The following is a 13,263-nucleotide window of genomic DNA, read 5'->3' as shown; positions in this document are numbered from 1 at the left end:
CTCTCTCTCTCTCTCTCTCTCTCTCTCTCTCTCTCTCTCTCTCTCTCTCTCTCTCTCTCTTTCTGTCGAAACACTGCAATCTTTTATTCAATAATAATCAGTTCATTTTAATAAATCGTTAACCCTTCAGTGCTATACTACGAAAACATACTTGGGTATGACATATTTAATTCAGTTCAATTATAATTTTCATAAAAATGAACATGTTGTAAACAATTTTTTTCCAATTGAAACGCCAGATATTAAATAAATTATACCAAATAAATGTACACGGAAAGATTTTACTGAAGTATTCAAAAATTTAGCAAGATACAGATCCGAAAATAACATTGTTGAATCATCAAAATAATTACGTAGGAATTTCAAACATAATGAGCAATGATGCGAAAAGTTTCGACAATTTATCAATTAGTTCGAGTATTTTACGTAATTATTTGTATGGCCTAATAAAATTATTTTCAGATCTATAGCTATAGTTAAATTTTTAGATACTTCAGCAATATCGTCCTTTCCATCTAACATTTTAAACAATCACATCAGCTGATCTTTTCCTATTAATAAGAAATTTATAAGTAATGGAAAAAGCATCGGAAAATCATCGGGAAAAGAAAGCCGGATGTGTCATCCAGAGGGGGCACCGAGGGGTTAATTATTCGCAACGAGTACTCCTCGCAAATTTCTCGCCTTCTGGCGTTTTCATGGCGGAGTTCTTCGTGGCAGCGGGGAAACCACGTCAGAAGGGGACATGGTATGCTGCGGTGGCATAACTTCAACCGTTTCGACATTTCGCATAATCGTCGCGTAGGAAATCATCCTCGCTGTCCGATGCTCTCGCAAGGAACTCTCGCAAGCGGCTAAACGCAATGCGGCCTTAACGTAAGCGTGAACATCGCGTCGCGTCGACATTCAGAAAAATGTTTGCTATAACAGCTATAATTTTGTTGATATGCAAATTATCAAAATTTTGTTACGTTTTAATTTAAAAATTTGGCTAGAATAACAAAATTTTAATTAGAACAATACACTTTATAAATTAAAATATATAAATTATAACAAAATTTCAATATAATTCACATATCAACACAGATTATGATTGTTTATACAAACATTTGTTTCAGTGGAGAGGATCGGAAATATCCGAAGAGTATGGACCTTCTTATTTGCCACAATGATGCTTCCCCACGCGTCACCTACACATAATGACATTTACAACTTGCACCGTGGTGTGAATTACTTACTCGGATTTGCATCGCGTCGCAATCGTACGGAAAAAAACGATTTTACCAAGGATTTTACTGAAATATCTAAAAATTTAGCTGGATACTGAAGATACTGAAGATTTGAAAATAATTTTTTTTTTTTACCAGACTATAATAGTAATAAGGCTCAGAAAATTAAAAAGACGAAAAGGAAAGGGCTACGAACCAAAGATTTATCGTTATAAATTAAAAATTGAAACGTTAGTAAATAAACATATCATTTAGTTAAAATATAAACTTTAATTCGCCGACAATGATAAATAAAACAAAAAACAAATTTTTTTTTTATCATTTGGATGCTTCAGTGAAACTGTTCTGTCCGTGACGCGACTTATCTCGCTCTCATGGCATTCGCAAATTCGTCGAGATGATTTCGCGCTGTTATTATATGCTGAGATTGCACGATCGCGCGGGAAACAACATGAGCACCAAATTAAAGGGAAAGTAGGAAAAGGGTCCTGGCTATCACGTATGACCCAAAAATCTTTGTATCAAATATTAGAGAGCGCAGATCGGTAGAAGAGCAATTTATAATCGAGAAATATTAATATATCAATATAGTCTAAACGTAAGGTGTGTATATAAATTCTACACGGGGAGAGAATTTTTTCTTAGAATTTATCCTGAAAATATAACAGTCATAGAACAACATTGAGAGAATTTTTTAGAATTTACCCTGAAAATAACAGTCGTGGGACAACATTGTGTATTTTCAAAAATTTTAATGTAAATCTCTCCCGTTCATTAATAAAACTACAATAAAGTATAAAATAAGTTTGATCAATTTTACTGAAGCGCATGGTAAAAACTTTAAAATATTGTACTGTACCACAACTACCATATTTGCAGGGTAAATTTTAAAAGAAAATTCTCTCCGTGTATAAAGAAATTATAATATATAAATTAAATACTGACGTAGCATTGAAATTATATGAAAATAAAAAGAAAGTAGACGAGAAAACATTTTTCTATTTTCAAATTCTCTTTGCGAATTACCTACGCCCACTTCAAATTGATTTCATTTATTATTAGAATTGTATATATTTTGTGTTAGAAAATGTTTTGTAAGTTATTGTTAGAATTGTTTTTAAACCTCTCCGAAGATAAAAATCGCAGAAATAATTGATTCGGAATAGAGAGAGCATGTGATTTCTAACAGAGCGATAAGTACATAAGCTTTAAGATCGCTAATATGATTTAAACGATAAGCTACAATACGAGAGGATTAGAGGCCATATTAGAACATGCCGCATACCTCTTATCCGATAATAGAACGCACATTTCACCGCTCGAGTGGACGAATCCGTCACGTATCGATGGAATTACCGATCGATCTGCGTATTATTCTTTACAATTGCCTATACCAGCGTTTCCCAACCTGATTTCGTATACCAAAAATCTTTACAGACTTAAATGTAAAATTGTAGAGCCCCTTTTACTGAGGGCACAGAACCTGTATTGTATCTTTTTAAATCAACGAGAGATCAGAATTGTGTATGATAAATGCCTCAGATTCGCAGAGAGACCACGAGATTTATTAAAACTTCCAACGATTAACAATATAAACAGTGCATTTAAATAGTAGAAATATATATTCCTACTATTTAATATATTAATAGGGTATTTATACACGGAGAGAATTTTCTTTTAAAATTTACCCTAAAAAATATAGTAGGTATAATACAATACAATATTTTAAAGATTTTTACCATGCACTTCAGTAAAATTAATTAAAATCATTTTATACTTTATTATAGTTTTATTAATGAATGAGAGAGATTTACATTAAAATTCTTCGAAATACAATGCTGTCCCATATATATATATATATATATATATATATATCATATTTTCAGGATAAACTTGAAGAAAAAATTCTCTCCGTGCGTATTTAATAGTAGACGCACACACATTAATTGTATATTCTAAGGAGATTCCTCACTGTGAACTTATCGTCGTCGCTTTCCATCGAATATCGAGCATTCGTGTCGTCGAGGATGAACGAGAACAGGTAGAAGAGGTAGATATACCTGCCGCTTCCGCGTTTCTCCTTAGGTACGTAAATCTTGTCGCGATTCGCGAACACTCGCGACGTTGATACCGCTCGTACGCAGGAATTCGCCGGGAAACCAACGTCCTACACGCACACAGACACACGCATACACACCGGTGTTGCTGTTAGTGCTGTTACTGCCGCTGTTACAATGGCAGAGGTATTTCCTCTAAGAATTACGCATTCTTTACTCCCTTCTGTTTCGCGAAGTCATCGTACCGTGGGCTCCGGGAATTCGCCTCACGGAGAAAATAACGCGTTCCTAAAGGAAAATTAATCGACGGTTTTAAATGCGCATGCAGGAGAGCCGTTTCCCTATTCTTAAATTTATTTTTCGTGCGAACGACAACGCTTTTTCCATGCGAAATTGCGACGTTTACGATATTCGCAAACGAAAGCGAGATCGCGGAGATACGTACCGCGGATTTATATTCGCACGCGTGTGTAACATCGGAATTTCGCCAGCGTCAAATATCGTAACAGATTATACCTCAGGTATATTCTCGCTACGGCACTCGGCGGGTTAAATTACTTTCACCGACCGATTCGTACGTGCGTGGCAGCGACCACGCAAAAATCTCGACAACAAAAATGCGGCCGATTGTCACGAACCTGAAGCTGCGGGAATGTCATTCTAAACAAGACATAGCGAACCTTCGGAGATCGATGAGCGTCGATCTTCTGTTTTAACAATTCGAGCGGAACAATGAACTTCAGATAGCGTTTATGACTGATAAAACTTTTTACCAAATTGTTTACATTCCTGATATTAGATATTTGTTATTAAATGTTGTTTGAATTATTATATATATCTGTCATAAAAAAAAATTGTTTCATATCTCTTTTGTTGATTTATATCTATCATAAAAGAGTTATTTATCATAATTCGCAGTATTTATATTATTAGATGTATTCGAAGAATAAACTCTTTTCCTTTTTCCTTTCTTCGTGAAGTCATTGCTGAGTACAAGAATTTAGTCTTACGCAATCTTAAGGAAATTAATTGGTAATTTAAATATGAATGAGTTATTCATATAACAATTATATATTTACTATATTACTCAAATTATAGTAGAACATAATATACTTTACAATATATTATCACAAAAAGAATAAATGTAAAACTTTACTAGACACTGAAAATAATTTTGTTGAGCTGTTAAAATAATTTCGTTGGAAACTCAAACTGCTTGTTAGAATATTTAAATTTTTTACAGCATTGCTCATCGTTTTTTTAGTTTCCAACACTATTTTAACGCTCGAAACTAAAAGATATTATTTTAACTTTATTTCCAATAACATTACTTTCAGATCTGAATCCAAAATTTTAGATCTTTCAGCAAAATTATCTTTTCTGTATAAAATTATACAGAATTATTAGTATACATAAAACGCTAGAATGTTGCTCCAGAATTACTGCAAGCAATTCTGCTATAATTTGTTAAGAAAGCTTTTCATTAAGAGATCTTTTTAGTAAAACAAGTATTTTCCATTGCGACAATCTGCCATACCAAAGATCTTAGTTTCTGTTTAGAAAATTAGATTAAAGCGACCGGTCGTGAAACGGTCGCTTGATAAAATTTGCGCGGAAACTTGCACCGCGCGACTCGTTACACCAGTAATCATATGGAAAGTGTCAAGGCATGTAAAATCACTTTCAATTCCTTTCTCGAAACGCCAAATTTTTCATGTCGCGCAACTTTAAGCGTTAATCGAACGTGACGCGCAAATCGAATGTTCTAACTAGCATCGGAATGTTTATTCAATCATTTGAGCGTTTCATTGAATCAAATAAATCATAAGTTATCTCAAAAGTTAATAAGAGAGTTTCGTCGGACGAAGGAAAAAGGAACACGTACAGAGAATCAATGGGGACACTTTTAAAAATAGCGTCAATTAATGCTCGACTGGGATACTCGTCGAAGTGTGAAGTGCATCCCCTCCCGTTTCTATTTCTCTGAATGACGTTGATTTATTGTGTTGCGACCAACTACGATGCAATCTATCTTTTCTAATCGAAAGAACAAGATTTCATTTTTTTCGAGAACAATATTTTCAAGTATTATCTTTCGAATGAAAACAAAATGGGTTTTCCCGGATATTCCTAAATGCAAAAAATATTGATAGATTCTCGATGTTTAAACGGATGTATTCGAAGAATACATATTCTTTATTTTTTTCCTTTTTTCGAAATCATTATTGAGTCCAAGAATTTAATCTTACATAAAGTAACGTTTAAGGAAATTAATTGGCAATTTAAATATGAATAAGTTATTTATATAACAATTATATATATATATTATATGCATAAAATAATATATAAATATATAAAATAATTGTATATATAATTAAATATATAATTATTTTATGCTACATATTTTATACTTATTTTATGTTTTATTATATGTTGTATTTTACTTGCTACGCAAAAAGAACAGTTTTGCTGAAGTACGTGAAAAGTTAGCTAGATACAGATCTGAAAATAATTTTGTTTGAATCATTAAACTAATTATGTACCACGCTCAAACTAGTTGCAAGAATGTGGAAAGCATTTTTGCAGCATTATCAACGTTAAAGCGTTCTACGTAATTATTTTGATAATTCAAATAAAATTTTATTTTTAAATTTGTATCTACTAAATTTTTAGATACTTTAACAAAACTTTCCCCGTATATATATAAATTATTTTATAATTTATTTTGGTAGAAATCTCATATATTTTTTAAGCAGTTCATGAACAGTTATATTAATTTTATCTAGTAGACTATAAGAAGAGTAAAACTTAGGATCCTAATCTAGATGTAACACTTTGCTTGCATTACTGCGAACAAAAACAAAACAATAAATGAAATTAATTAATCGCTTAATAAAATAATTATAAAATAATTTATAAAAATGCATGACAGTCCCTCCTTTAGCCTTCAAAAATTATAAAAACGATGTTCAAAGTATCTCCACAGACGTATATTTCTACCAATGTAGATTGACTTCAATCTCGGTTTAATTTACCGATTATCCCTTTCTGATTTCTAGAACTAGAAAAAGATAAACAGTTGGTTAAACCAAGATCAAAGTCAATCTACATTTGTAGAAACGGATATAAATCGGATCAACAGGTTGAAAGACGAGACTCACTCTTACGCCGGCGCCACTGCCTGTAGAGAAGTGCGGCGACGGCGAGCAGAAGGATCGTCGTCAGAAAGGTCCCGATCACGGCTCCGGCTACGCTGCCCGCCCCGAAGCAGGTATCCTGCGCTGCCGTTGCTGCTGGTGCTGCTGCGTCCTCCATGGCTCGCTCGCACTCAGAACCGTCTCTCGCGCATATTCTCGCGCGCCTTCAACCGGTCGCGGCGTTCTTACCGCGAATTGCTCTCTGCGACTAGCTCTCCTTCTCTCTCTCTTTCTCTCGTTCTCTCTCTCTCTCTCTATCTTCTGTCTCCTTTTTCTTCTCCCTTTCCTTCTTCGTCGTGTCGTCAATTTGGTCGCATAGTTTCGCGCGCGCGAACCAATCCACCCGGACGAAACGCGAGCAGCAAAATTAACTTATCCGATTCACTGCCCTTCTATCTTTCTCGCCTTCGTTTGTTTTTTCCCTTTCGTCTTCTTTTCGTATTCCAATTGTCCGTCGAATACCAAAATTCAAAGCCACTTTGCAGGTAGAATTAAAACGATGGATTGTCAATTGTGACTTTTCTATCCGCGAATCCGCGTCGAATTTGAAACGAATACTGCGTTCGAATGCGCGGTACTTCCCCGCCGCGACGCGAAGTGCGTCGCGGACAGTAAAATGCGGCACACCGAATCGCAGCCTCTCGCGTTACCACCGGCGACGAAGAGGACCGATTCGCGATACTCGATCGCCGGTTCGCGATCCGGGGATCGTGCGGACAGGATCGATCGTCAGATTCGGCTGGCGACGCACCGATGAGAAACGAGAGAAACGAGCGGATCGGATTTCTCCGCGTCTCTCAGCCGTCGGTCCAAGAAACTGAAGAAACGCCGGCGCGGCCGTGCCAAAGCATCCTTCCCGTATACGCTCCGCGAATTTCACGACGCGTTTACTTGCGCGCGCGTGCGAATCTCACGTCACGAAAGGACCTACCCACTATACGCTCCCCTCGCTGTGGTGCCGCACGACGTACTGACGGAGCGGTGCCGCGGAACGAGTAAAACAGGTAGGCGAGCAACAGGTGCTTCTGACTCTGCGGCGGGGACTGGAGAGGGGAGGGAGATTGTTGACGCTCCTCGCTTTCAGGGCCGGCTCTACGCGACCGTCCGAGTAGGGGCTTATTGGGGAGACTTCGAGTGCGATAAATGTTCTCCTGAAAGTAAATAAACATGAAATGCAATTGTATTTATTTTAGAAATTCTTATAATTTTATGGAATATCACACACATTGACAGTGTTGAGTGTCGTGATTTTGTTTGTGTATCTCTATCCCAGCATTGCGTATAATGATTTATCGCCAAAGAAACATTCTAAAATTTAAGTGACAACAGTGGATTATTTTAGAATTTTCTAGCTTGAATTTATTAATCAAAAATAATTTATTATCAAAATGTGTGTTCCAGAATGCTAAGAATGTTGAGGATCATTCGAAACTGCTGGGAGTTTTAATAAATATTTTAGATTTTCTCCACCACTTGTAATATAGCGCTGTCATCGGTGTCCAAATCGTCTTGCTCTTCTTTCGGGTAATTGTTTATTCGTCGTTTCTTTAGGCTCCGCACACAACCGAGGATCGAAATATTAGGCCCTGCGTACAATAGAAGGAATAAGTAATTAGGAATAAAGAATAAACGATTTCAATCTATCAGAAACCTTGTATTCCAATGTATCCGATTTCTGATAGGTTAGAATCGTTTATTCTTTATTCTTAATTCCTTAGGCCTTAGGAACATGAATAAATTTATAGATACTAAATATAGAGAGAAATAAAATTAGAAATAGAAATTAAATTAAAATAACGCATAGACATGAACATGATATGGATGTAAATAGAAAATAGTGTGAATTAAACGAAATTAAAGTTAGGACCTGAGCACAATAGGGGAACAGGAGTTAGATTTTAGGATTTCAACCTATCAGAAACTGATTACATCGGAATACACGGTTTCTGATAGGTTGAAATCTTATAGCGAATTCGATTGGGCGCACTCAGTGCGCACTGGTGCACATTAAAGCCGTCGTACACAAAATGACGTAAAAATATGTTTATACATGAACATAGAAATCGATTAAATCCTGAAATACTCAATACATTTTATTGTACTATTATAGGTAAAATATGTATTTTACAATTCGAAATATTTGCATTTCACTTTTATACTCAAATTAAATCAGTGTACAACAGTTTTAAAATGCACCAGTGCGCACTAGTTCTTCCAATCGAATTCGCCATTAATATCTAATTCTCGTTCCTCTATTGTGCGCAGACCCTTAATCTACGTTGGTAGAAAGGGCATATTTTATTTTAAGTACACAAAGAGAGAGTGTGACGTAGTGCAACTGGAGATCTTATACGAGGCGAGGTCATTCGCGTTGTTTGATTTTTGAAATCTAGAAAAACTTTTTAACTTAAAAATAAGATAGAGATATATTTGGGCGTTGAAAAGAGAGAAAATGAAGATGATGAGTGCAAAAAGTGTAAACAACGCGAACAGACCTACGGTTTGCTGCTGCGCACGCGCGTAAAGCTCGGCTCGCAAATCTCGTGTCTCGTGTTTCGTTAATACGACTACGACGTGTTTCATCTTCGCCGAACATCGCGACATTTTTATATCAACGCTTTGCCGTTGAATGTAAAATAATCGCGATTCGTAGAGCGTCGCGTTAATTGGCTTCTACGCTGTTCGAAAGAGGTTCGAAGCGTATCTTCTTCCTAACCTACTCAAGAATCATCATCGACGACGAAATATGACTAAGAACGTGATGAGAAAACCTATGGAGAATGGCGACAATCGTGGATCTCATGGACAGGCCTATAAGGACAAGAGCAAACCCGCGGATATTCGCAGCAGCAACATTAACGCTGCTAAAGGTAAGATTATTGATTTACGATTCACTGGCCGTTTCTCGAATTGTGTCGGGACGTGTCCTTGCAATTCGATCGGTTATGGAGGACGCGCAAAGCTGAGGAAAATGTTACCTTATATAGCAATGGGCGCGTTCTTGAGCCGGCAAAGCATGCTTGTCGAGCTAATGCATTGAACGCTGTTAAAAAATTGAAGAACTTGCCGCAACAGTGGACTAATCCACATTTTGTAAAAACGGAGTGAATGAACTCTGAAGTTCAAGTGATGGGAAAAATATCAATATCACATGTTCAGATATATTGTAGAACTAACCCACAAGTACATGTACCGAACATGTGATATTGATATTCTTTCCACCAACTTTATGGAGTTTCTAATAATAGATTAGAAATTAGAAGCAAGTTGTGAGTAAGTAATGTGTTACAAGCGAATAATAATCAATAAGTGACTGCATCGAGATGGCCAAATTCTATTTCTTATGATTTTAATATAATTACTTCATGAGTGACTAATTACATGTATTGTTATTTGCCTTGGAAATTGCCATCCTTATAATTGGCTATAATACTGTGATATAATGATCTAATATGATTTATTTTGAATGTAAAATCCTTTATGATACTAGATTTATAATTTTGACTTATTACTAGTATGATATAAGTGACTAACAGTTTATTGTAGAAAATCCATTTGAGTTTATTTACTTTATTTTTTTTTAATGTAGCCTACTTTAATATAGTCCTTCAGTTGTTAGCTGCTTCGTCACAGATTCTTGATATTTATTATTATTTGTAAGATAAATTACAACACTAATTTAGTTTCTATAATTTGATTGTTTATATTATATATTTTTGTAGCTGTTAGCGATGCAATTCGCACAAGTCTTGGACCTAGGGGGATGGATAAGATGGTAAATTTCATATTCATTACTCTTTCTATTTGACAAAGTTATGTATATAACACTGTTATGTACATAATACTAATTTATTTTGTATATATTTGAATATAACAGATTCAAGCTGGTAATGGAGAAGTTACTATTACAAATGATGGTGCCACTATCTTGAAAGAGATGAACGTGATCCATCCTGCTGCAAAAATGGTGAGAAATAAATTTCCCTTGCTCTTTGAATTCCATGAAATTTTATATTATAGTTTATATATCCTATATTTAGCTCGTCGAGTTGTCAAAAGCTCAGGATATAGAGGCTGGTGATGGTACCACGAGTGTCGTAGTGATAGGTGGATCACTGTTAGAAGCAGCGGAACGTTTGTTGCAGAAAGGCATTCATCCTACTTCGATCAGCGACGCTTTTCAGAAAGCAGCATCTAAAGCAGTATCAATTTTGACACAGATGTCCATACCCGTTGACCTAACAGATAAAGAATCTCTTGTAAAGGTTGCAGCAACATCTCTTAATTCCAAGGTATGTCTAATAATGCATTTTATAAAAATGTTAATAATATACTTTGATTGTCAGATTTTGTGTTCACACAATCTAAAATTATATGTTATATATATATCAGAATTAATTTTAATATTTATTATTAATATTTTAGGTTGTGCATCAACAATCTAGTCTTCTTGCACCACTCGCAGTGGATGCTGTGTTAAAGGTTACTGAAGAAGGAAAGGAAGTGTCAGTTGACTTAAATGTAAGAGCAAATTGTTGTTATATTATTTAACAGATAGTGTATTGATGTGAATTTGCTTATATATGTCTCTTTATAGGACATTAAAGTGATAAAGAAGTTAGGAGGAACTGTCGAAGACACTGAATTAGTAGATGGATTAATATTTACCCAGAAATCTTGTAATGTTAATGGCCCGAGACGCGTTGAGAAAGCTAAAATTGGATTAATTCAATTTTGCATTTCACCACCGAAAACCGATGTAAGTATAGTGATACACGCGTATTTGTTTCTATTCATCTTTTACAAAAATGAATAATCAATTTCTTATATTTTCTAGATGGATCATAACGTTATTGTGTCAGACTACGCAGCGATGGATCGTGTTTTAAAGGAGGAACGTGCCTACATATTGAATATTGTAAAACAGATCAAGAAAACTGGTTGCAATGTACTTCTTGTACAAAAATCAGTCCTACGCGACGCTGTTAGCGATCTTGCGATACATTTCTTGGACAAAATTAAGGTCATGGTGATAAAGGATGTGGAGCGCGAGGACATTCCTTTTGTATGTAAAACACTAGGTTGCAGGCCAATTGCGTCGCTGGATCATTTTGTGCCTGAAAATCTTGTCAATGCGGAGCTCTGCGAAGAAGTTCAAACTGGAAATTCAAAATTTGTTAAAGTTCGTTTCCTTTGCTTAGAAAAACATAAATTATTACAGTATATAACATCATCTTTTATTTGTAGTTGAACGTATTTTATAACAAACAGGTTTTATATGATTAACATATTTTTTACACAGATCACAGGAATCCAAAATCATGGAAAAACTGTTACAGTCCTTGTACGTGGTAGCAACAAATTAGTATTAGAGGAAGCTGGGAGATCATTACATGATGCCTTGTGCGTCATCCGGTGTTTAGTGAAGCAACGAGCACTGATTGCTGGTGGTGGAGCACCAGAAATTGAATTGGCATTAAAATTGGGAGAATATGCAGTGACCTTAGGCGGAATTAATGCATACTGTATCAAGGCCTTTGCAAATGCACTTGAGGTTAGTGTTTCAAATGCATTCTACAGTTGTACGTAGGTAGATTTAAGAACATTCTTATTCGTATTACTTAAATTTGTATTCTTTGAAAAAGAGTTATCGCAATCGATTTATCTAGTTATCTTACTATTGTTTTTTTATTTTTATCACAATAATATCTTTTCATTAAAAATTCTTTATAATATTATGCTCTCTATGTGCACACAAGTAACAAAAGTAGCCCTTCTTTCGCTTGATAAGCAATTGTTCTATCATTACAATATTTAGCACCCAAAAAACATTTTACTTTAATTAATCAAATTGATGTGTAATAGCCAGGAACAATTAATACGATGTTTAATAATCTTGTAATTTATAAATCACAGGTAATTCCGTCGACGTTAGCCGAAAACGCGGGTTTAAATCCGATAGCTACAGTAACTGAACTTCGCAATCGACACGCAAAGGGCGAAGTAACTGCAGGGATTAACGTTCGGAAAGGCGCCATCACTAATATATTGGAGGAGAACGTGATTCAACCACTGCTAGTTTCTACTAGTTCAATAACTCTTGCTTCTGAAACTGTACGCAGTATACTGAAGATTGATGATATTGTCAATACGACTCAATAAATCATGAGACGTGATTTAAAATTGTTTCCGTACTTGTAGTAAGTATAATTAACAATACATAGTACTTTATGTTTTCGTTATCTTTGTAATACGATTTTTCATTTTCGTTACAGATTTGTGCACACATTCATCACATTTGTTTCATTGATTACGAAAGTCTATACATTAATGATTAATTGTACATGCTTTTTGCAAAAGTTTTACATAATGTAATATTTTTTAAGCACGTCGATACTGAATAATAAAATGTTAAAACATTTCATTGTGAAACTATATAATTTGTATTTGTTTTTTCACAATGTTAACATAAGAGCATTAAATTGTTAACATCTATCTTAATGAAAAAATCTTTAATTTTTCTTTTATAAAAAGGAAGAGGTGATTAATTTTTGGGAGATCTTATAAACAGTAATATATATCTAAGAAAAACATATAATACATACATACTGATCTTTTTAACAATTTAATCGAAATACAATGTCATACACAGAGTTTTGGCTAACTAAAAATTAAGTACATTTTGCACATAATAAAAAATATATATTTATATATATTGGAATATATTGTATCTCATAAATCAATAATCACGTTTACATTGCTTTTAAATCCTAAAAGATC

The 13,263-nt window shown here is 34.8% G+C and overlaps 2 protein-coding genes across 2 annotated transcripts in view; one reads left to right on the top strand and one right to left on the bottom strand.

Annotated features, from left to right (window-relative positions):
- Positions 1–7,495, bottom strand: part of LOC108758055 (uncharacterized) — a 37,457-nt gene extending 29,962 nt beyond the window's left edge. The window contains exon 1 of the mRNA XM_018502815.1: positions 6,448–7,495. Coding sequence (XP_018358317.1) covers positions 6,448–6,601 — 154 coding nt within the window. The 5' untranslated portion in view covers positions 6,602–7,495. The remainder of the gene's footprint in view (positions 1–6,447) is intronic.
- A 1,503-nt stretch (positions 7,496–8,998) lies between these two features.
- Positions 8,999–12,858, top strand: CCT4 (chaperonin containing TCP1 subunit 4). Its single transcript, XM_018502692.1, has 10 exons — positions 8,999–9,353; positions 10,206–10,258; positions 10,361–10,450; positions 10,524–10,775; positions 10,909–11,004; positions 11,081–11,242; positions 11,321–11,665; positions 11,786–12,037; positions 12,400–12,683; positions 12,759–12,858. Exons 1-9 carry the CDS (start codon positions 9,230–9,232, stop codon positions 12,643–12,645), a joined length of 1,620 nt encoding a protein of 539 aa, XP_018358194.1. The 5' UTR covers positions 8,999–9,229; the 3' UTR covers positions 12,646–12,683; positions 12,759–12,858.
- Positions 12,859–13,263: the final 405 nt, after the last annotated feature.

Source organism: Trachymyrmex cornetzi, unplaced genomic scaffold (assembly GCF_001594075.2).
Source record: "Trachymyrmex cornetzi isolate Tcor2-1 unplaced genomic scaffold, Tcor1.1 scaffold15, whole genome shotgun sequence".
NCBI lineage: Eukaryota > Metazoa > Arthropoda > Insecta > Hymenoptera > Formicidae > Trachymyrmex > Trachymyrmex cornetzi.
This window is presented reverse-complemented; position numbering and strand designations above follow the sequence as displayed.